Source organism: Chionomys nivalis, chromosome 26 (assembly GCF_950005125.1).
Source record: "Chionomys nivalis chromosome 26, mChiNiv1.1, whole genome shotgun sequence".
NCBI classification, from domain to species: Eukaryota; Metazoa; Chordata; class Mammalia; order Rodentia; family Cricetidae; genus Chionomys; species Chionomys nivalis.
In genome coordinates this window covers 35,873,818-35,901,708 of record NC_080111.1, presented here as the reverse complement: position 1 = coordinate 35,901,708, position 27,891 = coordinate 35,873,818, and the positions used below count along the sequence as shown (strand labels likewise).

The 27,891-nt window shown below is 37.4% G+C and overlaps 1 protein-coding gene and 1 pseudogene across 1 annotated transcript; both read right to left on the bottom strand.

Annotated features, from left to right (window-relative positions):
- Positions 1–363: 363 nt before the first annotated feature.
- LOC130866865 (zinc finger protein 431-like) lies at positions 364–15,261 on the bottom strand (annotated as a pseudogene).
- Positions 15,262–17,346: 2,085 nt separating this feature from the next.
- On the bottom strand, positions 17,347–17,926 carry LOC130867092 (translation machinery-associated protein 7-like). The gene has a single exon (XM_057758833.1). The coding sequence runs from the start codon at positions 17,924–17,926 to the stop codon at positions 17,732–17,734; it is 195 nt and encodes a 64-aa protein (XP_057614816.1). The 3' UTR covers positions 17,347–17,731.
- Between the last annotated feature and the right edge of the window lie 9,965 nt (positions 17,927–27,891).

The window sequence follows — 27,891 nt, the reverse complement described above, 5'->3', positions numbered from 1 at the left end:
TTGAGAGAAGTGAGGAGCCATTTGTGACTGTCAGTCAGGAAATGTTGCACTCTTAAGTAGTACTTAAAATGGTACTCCCAGTGACCCACTGAGGACACATTAAGAAAGGAAATACTAATGTCTAGTATCTATTTATTTTCTTGGTACTGGTCACACTATATAGCACGGGATGACATTAATTTAACCATCAATCTGCTTTTGCCCCACAAATGCTAGTATTATAGTTGTGAATGAAGGAACCTAGCGAAGGCTGAAGTCTTGAGATTAGATCACATTAAAGTGCTGAGCACTAGCTCACACAAGTTAAGGAGAGGAGAAAACTGGGGAGTCAGATTGACAGTTTTAGTGAGACAGACTGTGTCTCTACAGTGGGGGTACCCATAGTTCCATAATCTGCCCTGCATTGGTATTGGCTTTTGATGACAGAGACAGAAAGTCAAGCTCCCTATCTTTGCAGATCACTGCCTGCTTCATGGGTGTGAAGTCCACAATGCAGAGGACTATAAAGACCATGTTAGAGATATAGCCCTTTGTGTTCATAGGTTTCATGTACATGAACATGATGATACTATAGAAAAATAGGACTACAGCAAGGTGCTCCAAGCAGGTGGAAAAGCATTTGCAGGGCCTGCCGGCTGAGAGTACCTTTAGGAAGGTAACCAGGATTGGTATGTCAGAAAGGCAAATGAGGTACTTGAGTAAAGGTAGCAGAAGGATGGCATCCATAAGGACAAAGTCATTACTAACTGATGTGTCACCACAGGCCAGTTTCAGCACACCCAGGACCTTGCAGGTGAACTTTCTGAATACTTGGTGGCCATACAATGACAGTCCCATGGCAATGACTGTTTCTGTCAACTACCTGATGACATAAAATACACAGAACGCTCTTGGAGGCATTGAGAAAAACCTGTGGCTCATGTGCACAGGTACCTGAGTTGCTGGCAAATTGCAAGGTAGTGAACACAGGCCATGATGACAAGCAGCAGGTACTCTGTGGAGCCTGTGGAAAGTCTCAGATGCATCTGGATGTCACAGCCATCAGAGAGATGGTCTTCTGGGATGAGAGTAGGTGGAACAGCATTAGAGGCACAAAAGTAGATGTGTAGCAGATTTTCTAAATGGAAATATTACTCAGAAATAGTATATGGGTATGTGTAGGCAGGGATCCAACATGCACACAGTCATGAAGTCAGTGTTCCGAGCAGGGTCACCAGGTACAAAACTGAGCACAGAGGAAAGAGTAGGTGCTCCAGGGATGAGTAGTCAGAAAATTCCTTCAAGATAAATGCAGAGACTTTTGTCCTGATTCTGAGCTACATAATGCAGTTATGCCTGGATACACAATAGAGTGGAAGGACAGAGGATGCAGTGTATTGAGAACACAAAAATGTTTAAGGTCTTTTCCAACATGGATACACGTTCTGTGACTTGGGGACAGTCTCCTCATCTTCTGTAGGTTACATCGCATCCATGTGAATAGTGAGGATGATAATCATAAGAGGGTATTTATGGAAGTATGAATAGGCAGAATCACAGAGAGCCACAGCTGAATGAGAAATAAAGGTCTTTATTGTAGGACTTCTTAAAACGTTTAAATGGCTGTTTATTGGAAGCTCTCCAAAAGCAATGTAGACTATGCACTTCCAAACTTATCTGAACTTACATCCACTTCACCTCCTATCCTATCACAGAGAAGTGACCTGCAAACAGCATTTGAGAGCTGGTAGCCTGGATCAGAGGTCCTAAAACTTACACACATACTGGAATTATTTGGAAGACTGTCAAAACACAGTGTGTTTTCCTTCCAGAGTTTCTGGCTTAAGGCAGATGTGTGCTGTTGCTGCTCTGATGGCACAGGGTGAATGTCTCTAAAGGTCCTGCTGACTTTGCTGCAGCCTCTAAGCCATGGCTTACACTGTTCTCACTATCTGGAATATTTTTCATTTTTCCCTCACCTGTAGTAGCTGATCTGTCTCTTCTGGTTCTGTTTGCCACACTGAATGCTTTGTATCTTAGGAAAAGGGCAGCTACTGATCTGTAAACCTGTGAGGAGGCACACCCCCAGAGAGATAATCTGTTAGGTGCTTTGTATTGGCTACAGCTTTAGAAGATGTCTTTTTGTCTTTACATCTCTACTTCAGAATCAGAAATAATTTTAGAATTAGACAATGTCTATGCTTCTCTAAATCCAAGCATAAAGTTAAAAGAAAAATTCAAAACTCTGTCTCACGTCAACAGCCTTCAGGTATGGGACAGAAAGAAGATCAATTTTAAAGGAACATTTTACTTTATTTCATGCTCATTTTGTCAATATCATTTATCTTTCACTGAAAATATGTCTACATGAATAATGCTTACATTTTCAACAAAGAATAGCTTCCAAGAAGAAGACATTAGGGCCCCACAATGTCTGTACCTGGTTGATATGATGGCATGATGCATAGCACTATGAGACTGATTTATGGGTACAAGCTGCAGATATCCTGCACCTTCTTACAATGTTCTGGCCAGAATTCCAAATAAGAACTTCAAAAGAACCCTATCGAATACTCAGAAAACTTTTGCAATTATCCAAAACAGCAATCTTGAAATTTAACCATCATATTACCTTTATAATATCCCATAGAAAAAACATCGCTCGCATGACATCTGGAAGCAATTCTAGAAAATGCCATTCTCTCTCCCAACAAAGTTTGTCTTCACAGTCAGAGACAACATTTAAGAGTTGATTATTACCCATATAGAGTTGGGTGAAATTATGGACACCCAGAGATCTCAAAAAGAGGGAAAATGGAATTGGATAATAGGTAGATTACTTACTCACACTAATAATAACAGTTTGTAATAGAAGGAATACTTGTGAACTATTATTTATGGATTTACATTGGTATAGACTTTTGTATATTGACACAAATTTAAATTATATTTATTATACCATCCTCTTATGATCTAGTTAAGCCATTTCTACTACAACATGGACTCCTTAGGATAGAATGCTTATCAAACCATTAGGATGTATTCCTTCCTTAATATTGATTATGCTTATTGTAATTCTAACTTTACATTTGACATCTGTTTCTTGTGGACATAGTTTTGTATAGGGTTTAGAGTTTCTTATTAAGCTAAATGGGTAGGTGCTGTTAGAGCTCCTTCAGTCAATAGCTTTAAGATATCAATCCACTTGGGCATGGTCTCTTACATTATAAATGAATCTGTAAATTGTGTGGTTGCTTTCTTGAATCCAGCTGTTGATTCTGGATGCTAACTATATTGTATATAAGATCCATTGCTCTGTAGGTGCTCATCTGACCTAAAAAGCCCAAGATATTCTTACACTCTAACTTGGTGTTTTCAAAAGTCAAAGATTCAATTAGTACTGACAGAGTTCAGGGTTTGTCACTCTGACTTGTACAGCCTTCAAAATTCATTATTAAAACATGAACTCAGGCCGGGCGATGGTGGCACACGCCTTTAATCCCAGCACTAGGGAGGCAGAGGCAGGCAGATCTCTGTGAGTTTGAGACCAGCCTGGTCTACAAGAGCTAGTTCCAGGAGAGCAACAAAAACCACAGAGAAACCCTGTCTCGAAAAACAAAAAAAAAAAAAAAAACAAAAAAAAAACATGAACTCAGTGTTACATGATGAACTTTGAATGAATGCAGCTATATTAAGTAAAATCAAGCACTTCTGTCTCATGTGTTTGTATGTGTGATTATAGGCTTGGGAAGATTGGGTGATATGGTACAAATCTTTAATTTTCTTTTGGAAAATGTGTAGATTGTTTTTAACTAAATATCATAAATCAATCTGCCTTAGCAAGAGGAAGTATTTCATTCAGCTACAAAATTAAGCAAAGTTCCATATCTCAGCTATTAATTTTATACTATCACTTTGTATAATGCACCCATGAACAGCTGTGTATCAAGGATTTTTTAATTGTTTTTTATTCAACTATATATTTATGCACTACTCACCCTTCGCCCCCCCCCTTCTCCCATGATTCACATGTTCCAAATTTACTAAGATCTTGTCTTTCTCTATGTTCTATATGGAATAGATTTATGTATGTCTCTGTTTGTTTCCTCTTTGTTGAATATGTTCTGGGCATTGTGAATTGTAGGCTGACTGTCCTCTGTTTTATATCTAAAAGCCACCTAGGAGTGAGTACATATTTTTTCTTTCTGGTTCTGGGTTAACTCACTCTTTTATGATATTTTCTAGATCATAAATTTGCACCTAAATTTCAAGATGCAATTGTTTTTATCCACTATGTAGTACTCCATTGTGTAAATATACCACAATTTCTTTGTCCATTCTTCAGTGGAGGGGTTGTTTTTAGGTTCTGGCTCTGACAAATAATGTTGCTGTGAACAGAGTTGAGCTTTTGTCCTTGTGGTATGATTGAGAATCCATTCAGTACATATCCAAAAGGCATGGCTGGGTTTTAGGATAAGTTGTTTCCTAATTTTCTTTCATTCTTTTTTTTTTTAATTTTTGGTTTTCCAAGACACGGTTTCTCTTTAGCTTTGGAGCCTGTCCTGGAACTAGCTCTTGTAGACCAGGTTGGCCTTGAAGTCACAGAGATCTATCTCTGCCTCCCAAGTGCAGGGATTAAAGACATGCCTCACAACCAGGCAGGTGGCTTTCTAATTTTCTACGGAATAACCATATTGATATCCAAAGTAGCTGACTCAGTTTGTAACCCCATCAGCAAGGGAGGAGTGTTCCCTTAACTCTACATCCTCTCCAGCTTAAATTGTCATCAGTGTTTTGATCTTGTATATTGTTACAGATGTAAGAGGGAATCTCAGATTTGTTTTAATTTTTATTTCTCTAATGACTAAGGAGTTTGGAAATTTCCTTAAGTGTCTCTCAGTCATTTTAGATTCATATGTTTAAAGTTTTTTACTTAGTTCTGTAGTCCATTTTTATTGGATTATTTGTTCTTTTGATGATCAATTCTTTAAGTTCTTTGTATGTGGGGGTAGGTAAATATCTTTTCCCATACAGGCTGCCTTTTTTTTTTTTTTTTTTTTTTGGTTTTTCGAGACAGGGTTTCTCTGTAGCTTTGGAGCCTGTCCAGGAACTAGCTCTTGTAGACCAGCCTGGTCTCGAACTCACAGTGATCCACCTGCCTCTGCCTCCCGAGTGCTGGGATTAAAGGCGTGCGCCACCACCGCCCGGCTACAGGCTGCCTTTTTTGTATTGTTGATAATGTCCATTGTTTTACAGAAACTTCTGCTTCAGGAAATCTCATTTATTATTTTTCTCACTGTCAGTAATGTAATACCTGGGGTTATAATTTGAAAGTGGTCCTCTTTACCAATGTGTTAAAGTGTAATTCCAATATTCTGTTTTATGTAGTTCAGTTTGTTTGTGTTTATGTTGTAGTCTTTGATCCATTGGGACTTGAGATTTGTTGATGATGATAGATGTGGATCTACTTTCATTCTTCCCCACATTGATATTCAGTTAAGCCAGCACCATTTGTTAAATATGTTTTCTCTATTTTATATTATTTGGTGCTTTGTCAAAAATCAGGTGTAGCAGGCAAGTGGATTGATATCTGGGTCTTAAAATCAGTTCCATTAGTCCTCCTATCTGATTTTGTGCCAACACCAGGCTCTCTTCAATACTGTAGCTCTGTAGTTGACGAAAGAAGTCAGGGAAGGTGATGCCTCCAGAAATTATTTTTTATATAGGATTGTTTTGGTTATCCTGCATTTTTTGGCTTTTCTATATGAAGTTGAGTGTTTTTATTTTGAGATCTGTGAAGAATTTCTCTGATATTTACATGGAAATGGTATTGAGCCTGTAGATTGCTTTTGGAAAGGTTTTCACTTTTACTATGTTGATTACTACCTAATGAGGGCAAGGGACATCTTCCCATTATCTGGTTTCTTCTTCAAAGATTCCTCACATCCAAAAGATTATGATAATATGCACAAGCTTTCTCAGATGACTACACACAAAGTCTTACTTGTAAATGAAGCATAAAACTTTATGAAACTAAATTCATTTACAGAGTTTCAATACAGTATGATTTCTTTTTCATGTTTTTGAAAAATACACAAATTAACTTCAGGGTTTCTCTACAAAAGGGCTCGTATTATGTACTTGGAGATGACTGTGAAAAAGAATTTACCAGATTCCATTCACGGATATCTCTAGAGTATGTTACATTTTAAGCCTTTTAAGTGTACAAAGGTCTGCAAAGGCCTTATCACAGTGATATCATTCATAGGGTTTCTCTCCAGTATGTGTTCTTCTATGCATTTGAAGAGTACTATGTTGTGCAAAGGCCTTACCACACTGATTACATTCATAGTGTTTCTCTCCAGTATGTGTTCTTTTATGCCTTTGATGATCACTGTGATGGGCAAATGCCTTACAACACTGACTATATTCATAGGGTTTGTCTCCAGTATGTGTTCTTTTACGGCTTTGAAGATGTCTGTTTTGTGCAAAGGCCTTACCACAATAATTACATTCATAGGGTTTTTCTCTAGTATGTGTTCTTTTATGGTATTGAAGAGAAATGTTCTGTGCAAAGGCCTTACCACACTGATTACATTCATAGGGTTTCTCTCCAGTATGTGTTCTTTTATGCCTTTGAAGAACACTATGATGTGCAAAGGCCTTACCACACTGATTACATTCATAGGGTTTCTCTCCAGTATGTGTTCTTTTATGGCTTTGAAGATGTCTGTTTTGTGCAAAGGCTTTACCACACTGCTTACATTCATAGGGTTTCTCTCCAGTATGTGTTCTTTTATGCCTTTGAAGATCACTGTGATGTGCAAAGGCCTTACAACATTGATTACATTCATAGGGTTTCTCTCCAGTATGTGTTCTTTTATGCCTTTGAAGATGTCTGTTTAGTGCAAAGGCCTTACCACACTGATTACATTCATAGGGTTTCTCTCCAGTATGTGTTCTTTTATGCGATTGAAGATTACAGGGCTGGCCAAAGGCCTTACCACACTGATTACATTCATAGGGTTTCTCTCCAGTATGTGTTCTTTTATGCACTTGAAGATGACTGTGACGTGCAAAGGCCTTACCACACTGATTACATTCATAGGGTTTCTCTCCAGTATGTGTCCTTTTATGCATTTGAAGATGACTGTGACGTGCAAAGGCCTTACCACACTGATTACATTCATAGGGTTTTTCTCCAGTATGTGTTCTTTTATGCATTTGAAGATAACTGTGACGTGCAAAGGCCTTACCACAGTGATTACATTCATAGGGTTTCTCTCCAGTATGTGTTCTTTTATGCAATTGAAGATTACAGGGCTGGCCAAAGGCCTTACCACACTGATTACATTCGTAGGGTTTCTCTCCAGTATGTATTCTTTTATGCAATTGAAGGTAATGATGTCGTGCAAAGGCCTTACCACACTGATTACATTCATAGGGTTTCTCTCCAGTATGTGTTCTTTTATGCCTTTGAAGATCACTGTGACGTGCAAAGACCTTACCACACTGATTACATTCATAGGGTTTCTCTCCAGTATGTGTTCTTTTATGCCTTTGAAGATCACTGTGACTTGCAAAGGCCTTACCACACTGATTACATTCATAAGGTTTCTCTCCAGTATGTGTTCTTTTATGGCTTTGACGTTTACTCTGGCATGCAAAGGCCTTACTACACTGATTACATTCATAGTGTTTATCTCCAGTATGTGATCTTTTATGGATTTGAAGACTACTCTCTTGTGCAAAGGCCTTACCACACTGATTACATTTATCAGGTTTCTCTCCAGTATGTGTTCTTTTATGCAATTGAAGATGATTATGATGTGCAAAGGCCTTACCACACTGATTACATTCATTGGGTTTTTCTCCAGTTTGTATTCCTTTATGTGTTTGAAAAACAGTACATTGAGCAATGGCTTTACCACATTGATTATATTCATAGGGTGTCTCTCTAGTATATATTCTTTTAATCTTTTGAAGATGACTGTGATCAGAAAAGACCTTACCATGCAGATTACATTCATATGATTTCTCTCCAGTATGTGTTCGTTTATTACTTTGATGAGTATCATAAAGAAAGTCTTTATCATCTTGACCATATTCATGGGGTTTCTCTCCAGTGTGTGTTCTTTTATGCATTTCAAGATGATTGTGATAAGAAAAGACTTCATCACATTGCTTAATTTCACAGCATTTTTCTCCACTATTTGTTTTTTCATTCCTTAGAAGATGAGTGTTATAAGACAAATCTTTACCACAGTGAGAATATACTGAAAACTTCTCTCCAGTTTGATTTTTTTCAATCCTGCAAGGATAATTTACACATGTAAAAGCTTTACCACATTCAATGCAGTTGAACCTCATACCTATATGAATTAATTTCATGTTTTTTCAAATTGTAAAAAGGAATCAAATATCAAGGTTTTATAGCTTTGTTTAAAATCATGTTTTGTTCTATTATTAGGGGTCATTTTACATCTAGAAAAATATTTGTGATGAGAAATTCCATTCTGTCATGGTTTATCTTTTCATCTATAAGTATACCTATATTTTTCTAGGTTTCTTTTTACTGAGTGCTTTACCAACTTTACTCCATTTATAATTTTACTATATTGTGAATCATTATACAATTGGTAAGTGAACTAAGACACCGAGAAGTATTTGCATAGACCTAGAACTCATGTTTGTTTGTTTGTTTTTGGTGTAATGTGAGTTTTTATTTATGTATTAATCATGACGATACAAAATAAATTAACTTTGTATTTTTGGATCAATTTGACATGTACATCTACATAGGAACTACAGTTTATCTTCTTAATTCTTCTTAAGGAAAGATATGATAAATCTTTCTATATTCCTATGCTCATACACTTGTGTCAAGAGTGACATATCATATATATATACATATATATACATATACATATATATGTATATATATGAAAAAATAATAGTGTATAAAAGATTTTCACAATGAATCCACAAAGTTTTACTTTCACAGACTTGTGGTATAGATATTAAGGTTTCCCCACAACAACTGCCCCTTGACCCTTGATTAATCTGATTTCACTAAACTTAGCACAGTTACAAAAAGTATACAAGTGATACAAAGCTTACCATGGGCTATTGAATTAGTAGAACGTTTTGCAGCTATACTCAACATCACTGAAATATTTATATATTTTCTGTCACGAATAGCAAGAAGCAAATGAAGCTGCAGTTCTACAACATAGCTCTCATAGTGCTGTGAATCAAATGGTGATATCTGTTTAGGAATTGCTACCTAGACTTTTTCTTAAATGAAGGCTTGTCAGATGCAATTCACATACATGAAAATGAGGTATACGGATTTGTGAGAACTTAATAACCATCAATGCATTTAAAGCTGTGCTTATTTGCACTGTTGCTTTTGTTTTAAAGTTCCAGAACACATTACAAACTATTCAAAAGAAATTGTTATGATCTTGCCCAATAAAATTACCTTGCATGTCTTCTAGAACAGTGAGAATGCTCTTCGGTGTTAAGGTCTTCCCAAATGTATCCTAAAATATAGTACCAGAATATCTATGTTATATTATTTAATAATGTGCAACAATTAGTTTATTATCTTAAGTGCACCTAAGAACTGTGACTGTGTTTGTTATTTACCTCATTCTTCTTTCTCTAAAACAAATTATAGAACAAAATCATAAACCAAGGAAAAGTTGTCTCCATATTTTGAAACATGAAAGAAATTCATTTTCACCTATAGTAGTTAGGTTCCTATAGGTCTCCAGCATCACATCTTTGTAGAGATTCTTCTGGGAAGGATTCAGCCAACCCCACTCTTCCTTAGTGAAGTTGATGTGCACATCATCATAGGTCACTGCCTTCAAAATATACCAAACATGAGTACAATGTAAGTATGACAGTGAAATGCATACTTTTTTGAAAGTATAGTTTTATGATTCTGATGTTCCCCATTCTTGTTCCATGACATAGACAGTCACTTTAGAAGGAAATTGAAAATGAGAATCAATTCTGTTATTTCTGTGTCCTTTGTATAGGATACCACTTTATAAGAGGAGTATCTATTCACAGGGAGAGGAAAATGGAAAAGATCAACAGGGCGTTGTATGCATGAGAAAATTAATGGCTACAAAAAAGAAAAAAAGATGGACAAACTGGGCATATTGGTGTATTTTGCCTTTACCATAACACTCAGAAAACAGAGGTGGGTATATTTGTCTGTAAGACAAATGCCAGTCAAGATTTAACAGAACTGCTTATCCATTTTTGGATACTATGTATCTTGTCACAGGTTGAGGCAAGAGCATGTCTTTGCCCAAAGGCCAGTTTTGACAACAAGAAAACAAGCTCCAAATGTCTTTGGTGCTCAACATTCTCTGGAAAATAGATCAATGCTACCAGTAGTAATCGTGTCTCACTTCAACAGTACCTTAGGTTATTTAAATTCCATATTTCACAGCTCTTTGAAGTGTTTGAAGATTACCTATCTATACAAAATATATTCTTCATGTGTCTAAAAGAACCTGATTATTCTAATTATAAGTAAGACAAACATAGATGACTATTGATCTATAATTCTAATACCTATTTAACTTAAAGACTAAGACTTCATATTAGAATATTGTACAATAAACAACAATGGGCTCAAAATGTAACCAATGAATAAGTATCTTGATCAGTGGAAGAAATGTACATTGCAATTTGAGAAGTATATTTATCAATTATAAACTGTTTTAAGCAGAGGTAGAAGCATGAATGCATACAATATTCAATATTTAACATTATATCAATATACAAAAATCTAAAAGCAATTGCCTATAAATTATAACTCACAAGGATTCACTCTATTACTCACTATTATTATTAATGTATGCAAACTCACAATATCTTATTCCATAGAATTTTCTTTTTTTTTAAAAGAAATCCCTCAGCCCATAAAATTTCCCTTACAACCCACAACTCTATACCAATTATAATCAACCCCTAAATGATGTCCCTAACACTAGAACAAACTTTGTTGGAAGAGGGGATGTAGTCTTTTAGAATTACTTCCAGCTGTCATGGGGGCGATGTTCTTTCTATGGGATCCTGTGAAAGTAAAATGATGGTTAAATTCCAAGATTACTGTCCGGTAAAATTGCAAATAGTCTCTGAGTATTTTGTAAAGTTTTTCTGAGCTTCCCCTTATAAGGTCTGTTCAGAACGTTGTAAAAAGTGCACCATTTCAGCTAAGCAAGTCAGAACCATCTTGAGCAGCTGGTGGACAAACAGGTCTGGTAGTAGCACTGTCATCATCATGCCATCACATCAACCAGGTTGAGTTGTCGTTGTGGGGCCCCAACTTCTTCCTGGAAACTTCAAAAATTACTGCAGGAAAATTAATTCTTTATTGTGCAAAACTTAAACAATATTTATATAGTCATATACAGACATATATATTCAATGACATGTACAATAGAGACAAAAATAGAAATGTAGAAGAGTGAAAATTTTTCTAAATTCTTTTTTCTTTCTGTCCCATCCTCCTGACATGAGAGAGAAACTCTGAATTTTTATTTTAACAACATGCTTGGATTTATAGAGGGACAGAGCCAGTGTCCATCTCCAAAATCAGCTCTATATATTCATAAATATACATCCATTTACTAAAGGACTCAATGAAATAATAGGATAAAAGTGTAGATTACTGAATCTAAAAAGAATAAAGGGGCATATATGTGTATGATGTAAAAGTGTAGATCACTAAAATTGATTTTAAAAAGTAACTACTTATTTATATATTTTACATTGATATGTAATGCATATGATATGGATGCTCCCTTTTGATATAAAATTGACATTTTTATCAAAACATACTGTCTATGATTTTTATATTCTTACTCAAACTCTTTTATATAATTCAACTCACTTAAACGTGTAATGAAAATTTCTAGTCCTTGAAAGTTATTATTATAAACCAATTAGGATATAAAGTACCGCATGTTAGTACTTTGTTACTTATTACAATTGAAATTATACTCAAGTTAGGTATGTTTTCAACATTATTTGGAATTTCATTAGCTTATTCAAATGTAAATACTTTAGAGAAAATGGTTCGTGAAGTAAAGGAAACTTTGTCTCCTTGGGGATTACTTCTGAAAATATACAAAAAGGTGGTTCTATTAATTATTCAGCATATAAAATACTTTTATAAAAATTTGAGCCCAAAAGTTAAAAATTAGGAGAGATTAATTGTGGAATCTTAATAATTTTCAGAAATTGCCGCAAGACATTGACCATCTATATCCCACTATTGGAGTAAAAAATTGAAAACAGTAATTAGAACCAAACCATAAAAGGTGACAAGGATTTAAATAGTCAAAGAGAATTATCATCTAAAGCAGAGAAAAAAAATGGTTTAGTGGAAAGAAAATTATAGGAGGCACTTATGGTTTGTTTGGATGTGAAGTTTGGTTACATTCAAGACTTTTTTTGATACAGGTTTCTTTGTTGCTTTGGAAATTGTCATAGAACTAACTCTTCTAGACCAGGCTGGCCTTGAACTCCACCTGCCTCTGCCTCCCAAGTGCTGGGATTAAAGGCTTGAGCCATCACCTCCTGGCCTTCATTCTAGACATTTTATGTTCTATGCATACCCTATAGAAATTTTACTGCAGAGGAAAGATATTATCTTATAATCGATATTTTAAACATATAAACATACTAAAAAACTAAAAAGTTACATGGGAAAAAACTGAGTTGTTTTTAAAAGAAAACTGAAACTTCATCTATTAGCAAGAATTTACCAAGGTTAAATTGTAGCATGTTTTGCTAATGTTGAGATTGAATCATTATGGACAGGAAGTGAACATTGGCAAAGAGCTTACAGTAATTTCTTGGGAGAGATTAACAACAAATATCCCTGTAGCCATAATATTAATGATCATATAGGGAAGTAACTAATTCTAAGGAAAGGTTTCATCTAGCTTCCTGTATTTAATTTTGGGTTTGAGTCTCTATCTGATATCTAGGCATACATAACAAATACTCATCCTTTAACCTCTTACAGATCTGCTCATACGACAATTAAAATGCTTAAGTTTTTTGCAATAAAACATGACCATGCATTACAGTGACCTCTGAAGTCTCCAAAAGAAGTGTGAGTCATGCAAGGAAGATTTCAACTGCACTATTCTATTGTTTCACCATCTAAACATCAGGGTTGGACTACAAACTGCTCGGGACAATATCAAAATGGTACATTGAGATGATTGAGACTGCTAGGAACATATATTTTAATTAAGTAAACAGTTAATTTTGGAGGTTTGAAGACGAGATGATGGACAAAAACACAAATAGGTTGAATGATGGAATTGAATCAAAGACCCAGATATTAATCCTCACACCTATGAACACCTGATTTTTGACAAATAAGCTAAAATTATACAATGAAAAAAGAAAGCATCTGCAACAAATGGTTATGGCATAACAGGATATCAACATGTAAAGGAATGCAAATAGATCCATATCTATCACCATGCACAATACTCAAGTCCAAAGATGATAAAGACCTTAATATAAATCTGTCCACACTGAAATTGATAGGAGAGAAAGTGAAAAGTAGGCTTCCAAGCATGGAACAGAAGACCACTTCCTAAATATAACACCTGTAACACAGAGTCTGAGAGGAACAATTAATAAATGGACTTTCTGAAACTGAGAAGCTTCTGAAAAGCAGAGGACACAGTCAATAACACAATAAGGCAGCTTATTGAATGGGAAAATAAATTTCCAATCCCATATAAGATAGAGGACTGATCTCCAAAATATATAAAGAACTCAAGAAATTAAACATCAAAATTTCAAATAATTCAATTAAAAATAGGGTACAGAACTAAACAGAGAATTTTCTATAGAATAATCTCTAATGGCCAAAAGACACTTAAGGAAATGTTCAACATCCTTAGGCATCAGGGAAATGCAAATCAAAATGATGCTGCAATACCACCTGTCAGAATAGCTAAGATCAAAAACACCAATGACTGCTTATGCTAGAGAGGATATGGGAGGAAGGGGAAGACTCTTCCATTGCTGGTGGAAATGCAAAGTGTACAACCACTCTGGAAAACAGTATGGCAGTTTCTCTGAAAATTAGGATTCAACCTACCTCAAGACTCAGGAATACAAATGACAATAGTGTGAACTGTCTTATACATTAATATTGGTTGAAAGTAAAGGATATTCATGCTACAATCCACAGACACAGAGTTAGTTAACAACAAAGGATCAAGGGAGGGATACATTAATCTCGCTGAAAGGGGCACTAGAATAGGTCTTTTGAATTGAATGGCAGAAGTTGGGTATGGGAACAGGAGAAAGCAGGATCAGGGTGCTTGAATGTAGGGAGAATGAAGAAAGACTACAGGAATTGGGAACATTTGGGAGTTAGTATGGTACCTAGTACAGTAAATACTCATTAGATTGTATGAAAATGCCACTAGCAAGGACTTTTAGGAAAGAGGGATAAGAAGCCTCTGGAGTCTTCTCTAACCAGCAAAGTATTCAATGTTGGGACTGGGACACCAACCAGCAACAGTTACATCTACATCTAGTTGTGCTTGCAAGATATATTGAGTTATTTGTTCCCCAGAACTTGTAGGAGTAAACAACAAATAACTCATGAAACTTCAGGCCTATTCCATTAGAAGGAGACAATGTCCATCCTAATTGGATGTCTAAGACCTGAAGCTCACTATACTACAAGTCTATTATAGAACCAAATAAGATAGGAAAAAAGTCCATGAAATGATTTCTCATGATATTCTGTTATTCTCCTAGAATGGTGCCTCAGCCAATTGTTATCAAACTGGCCTAATCCAGGAACTCAAAGCAGCAGGAGCAGACACAGGCAGTCAAGCAATAAGAGGAGCTAAGGAGACCAAGCTGCCAATGGGGAGGAAGTACCATAGCAACAGCCTCCCACCTTGGTTGAGGACACTAGGTTAACACAGCCCACAGAATCAACTAAGCAGGAGTTATTGGTGCTCACTGAGACTCATGATCCTGTAGGGGCCTGTGCTAAATGCTTTGCATATATGTTATCAGTTTATACTTTGGTGTTTTGTAGGACTGCTAAGACTTGGTGCGTGTATATGTGGGGTGTACTTTAACTCATTTGACAGCTTTTGAGACCACCTTTCCTCATACTGGGTTTCTATATCCAGGCTTTATATGGATACTGCATAGTCTTACTTTAACTTGTTGTACCATGTATGTGGGCTGGTTTTCCATGTCTACTTGACAATGACCTAGAGACATCAGAAATTAGGGAGCCTCAGAAAAAAAATGCTTCCATGGGATTCAGAAATGAGACATTCTCTCAATGATTGATCAATGGCAGAGGGCACAGACCATTGAGAGTTATTCCATCCCTGGGCTGGTCCTGGGTTCTATAAAATGAGAGGATGGGTAAGTCCTATGAAATAAGAAAGTAAGAAGCACTCCCCTCTCATATTTGCATCAATTCTTGACTCAAGGATCCTGCCCTCCTTAAGTTCCTTCCCTGATATTCTTTAGTAGTGAACAACAATACGGAAGTATAAGCCAACTAAACCCTTTTCACCCAATTTTGCTTTTTGTTCATGGTGTTTCTTCACAACAGCAGAATCCCCAATTAAAACAAGACACCATGTTTTGTTGATATGTATGAGATTCTAAAGGTAAACAAAGAAAAAAGAATCTCCCTGGTAAGCAACCAGCTCGTGGTGCTACACAGATTATTAGAAATGGGCTAATCAAGATGTGAGAATTAGCCAGTAAGAGGCTGTAATTAATGGGCCAGGCAGTGTTTAAAAGAATACATTGTCCATGTAATTATTTCAGGTAAAGCAAGCCAGTTGGCGGGAAGGGGCCCGCCGCTTCTCACAATATATCAGCACTATCTGTATTAGCTTGATAACAACCTAAACATTCCCTGACCAAAGAATGGATGAGGAAAATGTGCTGCATTTACACAATGGAGTACCGCGCAGCAGAAAAAAATAATGACGTCTTGAAATGGCAGGGAAATTTATGGATAAAGAATACATCATACTGAGTGAGGTAACCCATACCCAGAAAGACAAATATACAATGTCCTCACTCATAAGTGGCTTTTAGACCTAAAGCAAAGAAAACCAGCCTACAATTCTCAACCCCAGAGAACCTAGATAACAAAGAGGAATCTAAGCGAAATACACATGGATATAATCTACAAGGAAAGTAGGAAAAGACAGAATCTTCTGAACTAATTGGGAGCATGGGGATCATGGGAGAAGGCAGAAGAGGGGAGGAAGGGAGGAAAGCAGAAAAAATATATACCTCAATAAAAACAATTTTAAAAAAACAAGAAATGACATAAACCACTGACTGCCTGGACAGTCGCCCAAGATTCCACTGTACTGTTGGACTTTAAACTTTAGCCTATACACGTAGAAGATCTGACCAAGTTTCTGTGAAGCAGGAATTTTGAAGGATTCTCCTGTTTTGCCATGGCAATGCTCAGCTGTCACTTTCTTTTGTGTCCTGCCTATCGAACTTGGGCAGTATACTGTCAGTAGTTAAGTCAAAGGGCAGTTTCTTGCCAGTGCCTAAGTCTTGCCAGCAAGAAAGTTATCTACATTTAGTCATTTCTATGATATCCATCATTTCTCTGAAGTAGATTGGTGTTGTCAGGAACAGACATGTCTTGCCATAAATTTCTTATATAATCATAACATCTTAAATGCCATATTTTGAATAGGAAATGTTTGATGACTTATTTAAAATGTATTTTTGGCCAGGGAGTGATGGTGCATGTCTTTAATCCCAGTACTTATGTGGCAAAAGCAGGTTGATCTCAGTGTGCTCAAGACCAGGCTGGTCTACAAAGTGATTTCCAAGACAACCAGAGTAATACAGAGGAACACTCTCATGAAAAAAAAAATGAAAATGAAATGTCTTTTTGTTTCACCTTGAAAACCTACCTAACATGAATATAAGTATGATTATAATATGTAAGTATTAACTTGTAATTTTATTAATTTAAATAGCTTATAATAGTAATTTTCAGGACTAGAGATTTATTTTACATCGTAAAGTGACTTGGACAGAAAATCCTACATAAGAGTAAAAATGTGTGTACCATGTGTTTTATCAAAAATAACCTTGAATTTCCATGAATTTACAAAAATATGTTAAATAAGATTAGAAACATCTACAATATAACAAAAATAATCTCAAATATATAAATATACAAAAATCCATACTAATGTAAAATATTTGATATAAATAGTATTTTATTTAAAGTCAAATTAGTAATATATCGTTTATCCTATAATTTATTATTTTTTTGAATGAGTTGGTTTAATTCAAAGTGATACAGAATTCAGAGTACAACAAAGACAAAACAGCAGGCTCTGGCACGATTCCAGACTGGCTTCACTTTTAATTCACAGCTGAGGTAGGAACTGCTGAACACTAAAGACAATGAGCCATTGTATTATTTATTTATTATTATTATTTTTTTTTACAAAAGTTTATTACAATGTACAACAGGCTCCAGGATAACACTTCATTCTAACTATAGGTGGCAATAATGTTATAGTAGGGGATCCAGATGTTTAACAGGCTCCAGGATAACACTTCATTCTAGTTGTAGATGGCAAAGATGTTATGGCAGGGAATCCAGATGTTTAAATAGGAATGGAAGAGGGTCACCATCATCTCAGATATGAGGAACAGATTACTTTTTGTCAGATTTCTTAATTCCACCTGTGGCTAGGGGTCCCTTCCCCGCGGCCTTGGCTTTTAGCTCCTCGAGTTTCTTCTGCTCCTCTTTTTGTTTCTGCTTGTAAGCCTTATCTTCCTCGTCCATTTCCCTGGCCTGCTTCTTGGGCTGTTTCAGGTGCTTCTTTTTGCCACCTTCCCGGCCCGACATGGCGCCTCCAGACACGCCCTTCTCCAGACCCTGATCCTAAGCCGTATCCTATAATTTCTATATCTTCCCTTTTTCTTTTCAGAACAAGATAACTAAATATTATCTCCTTTGTTTATATTTTTTACCATTACCCATAGTAACTTGTTACCACCTCCACCTCAATGATGACATAAATCATGACCTAATGAATGACCAAACTGCTTACCCCAACTCTTGGGAATATGGGAACCATGCTTTTGAAATTATTTTTTGTTATCTGTGGGCAATGGCATCTATAAGGTTCCCTGAAATAAACCTGGGATAATTTCAATTCATGGGAGAACTGCCTGTATTATCTCTTGCCAAGTCTTCGTGTAATGGGAAAGTGGAGGAATTATCTCAAGTTCTGGCTAGTGTAGTGCATGAGGACCATCTTAGATAGTAATCTTGGAATTGTCCTGAATAATTTATAGCCCAAAGCTGACCTTTGGAGGAGGGTAGTCAGTTTAGTGGCATTACCACACTCTAGGAGGAATCAGTGGTGTGGGGCCCTAAGCCCTTGTTTAAGATGTTAATGGTCACTGCTCAGAATGATAATGGTTTACTGTAGAAAACCTTTTAAGTGCTATATGTAGTAAAGCTCAAAGCAGTTAAAGGAGCATAGTTTTTTATTTATGTACAGAATTCAAAAACTTAATTTTAAGTTACTTGATAGAGATTTAGACCCAAAATCATGAACAGGAATTAAAAAGAAGCCTTTTATTTAAATTAGATTTTAGATGTAGTGCAAACTGATCTTATTCATAAATCCTGTAGTCAGAGTGCTGAAAGCTGAAAGATCAGAGAAGCACAGCATCCAGCCACTAGATCTTAGCTCTATAAAGTTCCCAGTCCAATGTGGGAGCCCATGTGTGACTCATTTTCCATCTGGAGTCATTTCAGACTTAAAGATTCTATTTGAGTCCAAGATACCTGCTGTTCTTCTTCTAGTAACATTGAGGGCTGTGAATAACACCTGTGTTAGCCAACAGAAAAAGCATTTTGCCCAGCTCAAAAAGTCCATTTTTTTCTATTAAGATTTGGGCTAGTGTAGGCCAGCCAGGGGGACTCCTTGTTAGTGATTAGAAGCTGCTTAGCGGAATCAGATAATGCATAGGTTTGAGCTGCCTCCAAGCACAGTGCAGGGAGGTGGGGAGCTGACTGTACTGCTTTTTGATCTGCCTTTTGACTGTGTTCAGTATATATGCTGGCTGAGAAATAATCTTGGGCTGTTTTCTATTGACCTTTTGTCCTCTCAGTCTAACCTATGATTCTGTCTTCATTTCTCTTAATCTAACTTTTCCTTAGCCTCAGCATTCCCTCCAAGGGAAGTCCCTAGATAAATGTTGTTAGACTCACCAAATGGGGTATCCTGTCTCTGCAATTCCTCAGACTGAATGCTGTTTCTACAAAACACTCAATCCTCAGCTCCTCTCTCTTACCACCTTATATTCCTCTCTCTGCCCAGGCATGCCACTTCCTTTCTGCAACTCCTTACTGATAGAATTAAAGATATGAGACACCAGCATTGACTCTACAACAAACTAGTGTGACTACTGGGATTAAAGGTGTGTGCCAATATTGCCTGTGGTGTAAGGCTGGCCATGGCATCTGTTTTACTTTATGATCTTTAGGCAAGCTTTATTATTAAAATATAAATGAAAAAATAAAATAAAATAATTAGAAGCAAGCATCTGAGATCAAGAAGAGAAATATAGAACTGTTTATCACCAAAGAGTATAAAAAATATTCTGAGTACAAACTGGGAAAGGTCCATCATTTTCACAAACAATGAATGATATAATTAAATTATGGTTCACAAAATCAACAATATGGATGACACCACTGACAAAACAGGGCACAAGCACAAATCTACACACACACACACACACACACATATATAATTGTTTCTTAAAGAAGAACAACAAGGTTCTAATCTAATTCACTGAATCACTGGCCATCACGCATCCTTTACACTCCTGTTCTCTCCTTTACCAATAATAGATAATGGGTTCGGTGAGAAGGGCTGTTTCACCAAAGTTTACAATATTCACTTGAAGTCTTCTGATGTTTTTACCCTACAGAAAACAGATTTGATTACTGAAAGCATCTCATTCTCTTTTGATAAAGAAAATGATGTCTGTTAGAATCACTACCATATTGTTTCCTACAATTGGTGATGGAATCCAAGTCTGCATTACAGTGAGGAAATGAAATCTTTTAAATGGAATTTCAAGAGAACAGATTTTTAAAGAATCAGTGTACATGTAAATCAACTTGATTTACTCCATCTACTTGGTGTTCCAAGCACTTTTGAAATCAAGGTTACTGCTATTTTTTGTGTATGTTTGTGTATTTTTTGTGTATGATATTCTCTGTATGATTGCTAGAAGTGATCAAAGCTTCAGGGAGTCAGGGAGGGAGAGGAACAGGATGAGAAATTAAAGGAGCTACAAAATGAGATAGAGAAGCAAATAAATAAGAGTACCACCCCAGGCAATGCTGGCTCAGTGATCACATCTCTTGGGGGGAAAGATGGAGGCTGATGCCAGTTCCATCTAAGTTGTCAATGTGGACTATGGTGCAACAGCAGAAGAGCTGGAAGCTCACTTTCGTGGCTGTGGTTTCAGTCAACCCTGTTACTACAGTCTGTGACAAATTCAGTGGCCTTGCCAAAGGGTTTGCATATATAGAATTCTTAGACAAAGAGTCAGTGAGGACTTTCCTGGCTTTTGATAATTCCCCATTTAGAGGGAGATAGATCAAGGTGATTCCCATCAGCACAACAGACTGGTTTTCCATGTGCCCAATACTGTGCCTGAACTACCAATTGCAGCAGCACCCAATCTTGATTCTACAGTGGTTTAAACAGCTGGCCCTTGGATCAAAAAAAGAATTTAAAAAAAGAAAGTAAAACAGAAGGTGGAAAATTATTTTTTAAAAAAGATATACTGTAGAAGGGGGAGAATCCCATAACTAACTGAGGAGGGACCTGCTCTGGGCAGTAGGGCAGGCCCAGGGAGTGACATATTCTCTCTGGAGATTCGATATGGACACTTCTCAAATGTGCAACCTGCTTCCGTTTTTTCTGCTCCACTTCACTCTCTTTGGGCCTGCTCAAGTGTAGGTGGGCTCGGATGATAGGAGGCCTTTTTTTTAACCTAGTGCTCTGGAGGGCACCAATCTGTTTAGCTTGTTTCCTGCCCTCATCTTCTCTCTGTCTTTTGCAGTCTCTGCCTGCTCCTGATTTACCAGGTCTAGGCATACACTACCCTTCTTTCCTCGAGGCTCCTGCCACTCCAGTTTGTCTGGTCAATTTTTTTGGTTCCTTTTTGTTTATTTTTCTGTCTTGAATGTCTTTCTATACAGATTTTTGTAGCAGAAAGAACTCACTCCCAGTGGATTCAGTGTAAATTCTACATACCCCAGGGGAAAAACACTATTTTGTTTTGGGAAGTTTTGCAGTGCTGTTTTTTTTTTTCTTTTTTTGGTGTTGTTGTTTATCAGAAGAAGTGGGAATAAGGAGGCGGGAGCTGCATTTTGTTTATTTTTTAAACTCAATCACAAGGAATGTTGTTTTTAAAAATATTGTGTCATGAGGAAAGTTGTTCATTAAAAAAAGAAAAATGATTTAAAATTTATTTTTTCCTGCATGGACTGTGTCCCAAGATGTGGATTATGCTCTATCTACCTGCCCACACAAGTCACACCTGAGAAATGTCTGCAGATCATAAACGCCTTTGTCCCCTGGAACTAAGCTTCATTGGATCTCACCATTGCAGCTAGTGGCCGTATCACATTAAAAGCATTCTGAACATGCATTGCTAGAAGATAAAATCATCATTTCCTACCAGTTCCTAAACTATTTGTAATCTTTATAACACAAATCTGAAATTGGAATGCAATATTAAAAACTTCTGGAATCTAGACATTCAGTTTTCTAATGTCTCTTCCCACTGCACACCAAGAGCAGTGCCCATGTGTGTACTCTGGACAATCACCACCATATCCTGAATTTCCAGAGACTCCCCTGCCCCAATAAATTCATATACAGGGAGGCTCAGAGGACAAGGGACACTGCCAACATGAACCACATGGACCAACATACCTACAGTCTGCCTCATGATCAGTCCAAGTCACAGCAGAAATGACAGTTCAACAGACCTGAACACCCAACACTCACCATGGTATAGCTTGTGATCTTCCTTCCTACTCCTACTGCAGAGGCAGAACAGAATCATGGAAAGAACCCACAAACTGTCTGCTACTAGTACTCCCCATTGCTAACCCTTCTCAGAATTCCTCACTGGCTAGGGCCACCTATAGGGACTCACAATATTAGCAGCTCCTCTATAGGAGGATCAGATCAAATGACTCATACAGCACAGTCCTTTCAGTTCTGCCCTCCCAGCCCAGCAGACAGTGCCCTAGTTTAGAAAGTTTGTATTCAGTACACACAATTTGACTCTCCTACAGCACATCCTGTTTCTCATCCAAAGACCAGGGTCCTTTGTGTGCACATTCCAATGCACACTCACATTCCAGTGCAGCCATCCCATTGCCTCAGAGATGGGAAATCCTGAAGACAAATACAGGTCACATTCATAAAGGAATCACTGTTTCTGTGTAACTGTGGTTACTTGGTAACTGTTGTTAAACAAAAACAGACCGTGAATTAGAAAACAATCAGGATCATGTTATGGCTCGGAGGGAGCAAAGACAATGTGAATATGATGCAGTTTTAATCTCAAAATTATTTTGAAAACTTGAAATAGAGTTTATGGCCATGTGCTCCAGAGACTAAGGATTTGTACTAGAGCACAATAAATATTTCTCACGTATTTTCCCTAACGATGAACACCTTACTCCAGAAAAGTAACAGTCCTGTTAAGCAGGGCCACAACATTTGACCCAGATAATCTATTTTTGATGAACTATTGTAAATATCGCAATTAGGTTTCAAAATAAGGTCAGTCCCATACCTAGGTTGTCATTGTCTGTGGCCTGCAAACAATGGTCAATCAGGACAATCATACAGTATCACAATTGACCTCCTGATTCCACATAAGTAATCTCAGTTGAAGGAGGAAAGCTTTACCCTCGGGCCAACCTCTCACTTCCTGTACTGTCTCCACCAGCTTCAAAGTTGGTCAATGAGTTCAATTCTTATACCAATCCCTCTTCATTTCTTAGTCCCTAATAAAAGCCATAATGATTAGCAGACACTCATTAACTGCTCTATTTTTCTTTTTCACTGACTAGTGAAGGACAAACCTGGAAGAAGTTGCAGGGCTGTCTTCCCAGAACTGGGCATTAGAGGCAGGATTAGGTGTTCAAAATAATTCTCAATTACATAGCATGAGGCAAGCCTAAAGTATAGGAGACATTGCTCGACAAAGAAATCAATATAACTTGAAAGAAATGAAATGAATCTCTCAATGACTTAGAAACTTTGGAAAGCAGAAACAAATAGAAATGACAGCAGCAATACACATAAGAAAGTATTTGAAACTGATACCAAAAAGTGATTTTTAAACTGATGATAATAATGTACTTTTTGCTGGGCAGTGGTGGCTCAGGCCTTTAATCCCAGCACTCTGGAGGCAGAAGAAAGTGGATGTTTGTGAGTTTGAGGTCAGCCTGGTCTACAAGGGCTAGTTCCAGAACAGGCTCCAAAGCTACAGAGAAACCCTGTCTCAATACATCAATAAATACACATTTAAGATTAAATAAAATTTGCTATATTGATTTTAAAAAAGAGTAGGCCCTTCCCTAGGAGAGGAGTTGTCATTAACAAGAGGTAGATTGAATGTACCCATACACATATGTTGACTGCTGAGATTTGTAACCGAATACATAGAGTTAGTCAATGGCCTGTTTTTCAAATCTCTGAGCCGACATAACTCTGTCAAGCAAGATCGATCATATTTCTTACCAAAAGCAATCTATAGATTGAATACAATGCCCATTAAATTCCCAGCTAAATTTTTCACAGACTTCAAAAGAACAGCACTCAAATTCATTTGAAAAACAAAAAACCCAGGATAGCCAAACCAATCCTATACAATAAAAGAACTTCTGGAAGCATCACAATCTCTGTCTTCAATCTTTACTACAGAGATACATTACTGAAAACAGCCTGGTATTGTCATTAGAACAGACAGGAGGACCAATGGAGCTGAATAGAAGACCCGGATATCAATCCACATATTTCTGAACACTTGATATTTAATAAGAAAGCAAAAATTATCAAATGGAAAAAAGAAAGCATATTTAACTAGTGGTGCTGTCATAACTGGCTATCAACATGTAGAAAAATGAAAATAGACCCATATCTATCACCATGCACAAAACTCAAGTCCAAATGAACCTCAACATAAAGCTAGCCACAGTGAAAATTATAGAAGAAAAAGTGGGAAGTACACTTGAAGGCATTGCCACAGGGAACCACTTCCTAAATATAACCACAGTAGCACAGACCCTGAAAAAAACAATTAAATATGATGTCCTGAAACTAAAAGGCTTCTGTAAAGCAAAGGACATGATTAACAAGGCAAAACGACAGCCTCCAGAATGGGAAAAGATCATCACTAACCCCACATCAGACAGAGGTCTGATCTCCAAAATATACAAAGAACTCAGGATATTGGACACCAGAAGAACTCATAATCCAATAAAGAAAATGGTGTAAGACCTAAACAGAGAACTCTTGACAGAGGAATCTAAAATAGCTGAAAGACAATTAAGGAAATGTTCAATATCATTAATCAGAGAAATGCAAATCAAAACAACTCTGAGATTCCACCTAACACCTGAAAGAATGGCCAGGATTAAAAACACTGATGACAACTTATGCTGGAGAGGATGTGGGGAAATGGGAACACTTCTGCATTGCTTGTGGGAATGCAAGATGATACAGTCCCTTTGGATGTCAGTGTGGCAATATTTCAGAAAATTAAGAAACAACCTTTCTCAAGACCCAGTAATACCACTTTTGGGTATGTAATCAAAAGATGCTCCACTGTTCCACAAGAACATGTGCTCAACTACATTCATAGCAGCTTTGTTTGTCATAGTCAAATTCTGGAAACAACCTAAGTGCCGCTCCATAGAAGAATGGATAAGAAAAGTGTGGTACATCTATACAATGGAGTGCTACACAGCAGAAAAAATATAATGACATCTGGAATTTTGCAGGAAAATGGGTGGAGCTAGAAAACATTATTTTGAGTGAAGTAACCCAGACACAGAAAGATAATTATCACATGTAATCACTCATGGGTGGTTTTCAAGCAGAAAGCAAAGAAAGCCAGCCTACAAATCACAAATCCAGATCTTAGACAAAAATGAGGATGCTAAGAGAGACTTACAGAGTTCTAATCTACATGGGAAGTATAAAGTATAAAAAGACAGAATCTCCTGAGTAAATTGGGTACATGGGGACCTTGGGAGAGTGTTGAAGGGGGAGTGGAGAGGCAGGGAGTGAAACAAAGAAATTGTAGAGCTCAGTAAATATCAATAAACAAATATCGATCATATATGCAGAGGATAGTTGCCTAATTGCAAATTCTGTGTTCCTTGACTCAAGATAACCTTCCTAATCTGGACACCCACACAATCTGGTCTGTGTTCATTCACATAACATTAATTTACACATGCTGGGCAGTTACAAACCTCTCCTGCTACCATGGTCAGGCCTTTTTCATAGTGGTGGCTCCAACAGCTTATTGCCTATGCTGTGCCCCCGCAGTGCACATAATAATCTATTCTTCTTATTGAGGTCTGAGGACAGAAGAAATGCTCCATATGCAAATTTTTTCCTTCAACTGCATTGGGCAATCAACTACATGGCTCAAATGCATTATTTTATTTTAATTTATTGGTTTTGTTTGAGACATGATATCTCTGTAGCTTTGGTGCCTGTCCGGGAACTAGTTCTTGTAGACTACACTGGATTCAAACTCACAGAGACCTGCATACTTCTGCCTCCCGAGTGCACCACCACTGCCAGGCAAATACATAATTTTAAAACTGTGAATTGGTACAGTCATTTAAGAACTTTGAGGGTGTAATATAGAGGACACTCAACGTTGCCCAGGAAAGCAACAGACAGGGACCAAGGACATCTGAGTCAACATAACAGAAGTTGTCTCAGAAAGAATATTTCTTTTGGGATGGAAATACAGCTCTTCTAGAATTAATAAGCCTTTCCACTGAGAAATCACAATACACACTTAGAAGATTAATAAAGAAAACTTTCTTTAATGATGTTATGCATTGATCTTTGTCCAATGCTCAAGGGGGGCTAGGTTAGACAGATTTTGCATTCAATATATGCTGTTATCCATAAGTATCCCTTAGGATAATGGTCCAGATTAAACTTTGAACAATTGAAATAGAAACAGGCAACTAGCCAGTCTAAATGTTTAGGCAAAAGTATTCTCAGAATATTCTTTAAGTACACCAGTGACAAGTTACAGTGGTTCATTCTTCACTGACACAGTTTTAAGGTAAAGATCACAAGGGAAATAGAAAGACTGGACTGGACAAGTAAAAGATAAAAAAGATAGGGTGGGGAGGTGTTGCAGAAGATACGTTCCACGCCTAGTAACCTTCTTAAGAAAAATAACATCTTAGGCAGGCAGTGGTGGGGCACGCCTTTAATCCCTGCACTCAGAGATTTTTCAAGACTGGGTTTCTCAGTAGCTTTGGAGCCTGTCCTGGAACTCTTGTAGATCAGGCTGGCCTTGAACTGAAAGAAATCTACAAGCTTCTGCCTCCAGAGTGTGGGAATTAAAGGCATGCACCACCACCACCAGGCAGTGAGTTTTTATTTTTAAATCGGTGATGGCTTCTTTGAAATGGTTTGGAGTCAAATATTTGGACAATCCTGGTAAACAATGTATACCCAGGCATTCTAATCTCTTCCAGTCCTGATTAGCATATTCTTAAAGTCTGGGTGTTTTAGATGAAGTTCTCCCTCTGCTAAATTCTACTTTGTGAGACTTAATTATTTTTTAAGCATTGTTCAATCTATTGTATCACCAATTCTACTCTTCTACATTATGGTGCAGTAGAGGAAAGCTACACAACCTGTGAGATGCCTTTGATAACCTCCAAAAATTTAAATCTCAATTCAGATCATTCTTAAAGCTTAAATGTAAAGTGCTCGATATCGAGAAGATAAAGGAGAAATTAGGTTTCTCTGAGTTTGGCAACTTATTTCCATGAATTCACAAGCCCTGTTGAAGTTGACTAGGAAAGTGTTTTTAAACACAGCTTCCTGCTCCCAATACTCTAAGGAGATGAAGCCACAGAGCAAAGTTATTCAGAGGCCTGCCCTTAGGCCCAGGAGTTAGCAGGGACCGTGAGGGACTTCACATACAGGGAATATGGCAGCAGGTTCCCACCCAGACCCATGGAGGTAACACCATAGTGCTTTTGGCACCTTGCCCTCTGCTCCTCCCCATCAGGAGACAGCATTCCCTCACTCACCATGTGGTGCTTCTCCATTTTGCCAAAGTTCTCAGTGCATTGTATCCCTGCAACAGCAACTGCACCCGAGAACAGGAATCCTCTGGTGACAGCTCCTCCTCAAAGCCAAGACTGAAGATGGCTGCCTGGAAAAGACCTGCACTGCTTCTGACTGGCAGGTCACCTGGAGTGCATGATTGGCTAGTGAGACTTGAGTGACAAGAGTACCTCACATAGGGCTATAGTGTGCTTAAAGAGACAGAATACTGGTTGCTGTCCAATCCATTCACCCCAACAGAGAACTTCTCCAGATCTGAGAATACATACATTTCAATAGCACTTGCCCCTGGCTACCAAAGCAGTCAATGTTATCTTCTTGCACTCCAGAGGACCTTTCTCTTCTTTTTCCATCACACTAAGGTGATTTGTATGGTGCACTGTGCAAGGTGGGTGGAGTAATTTCCTGTCCCACA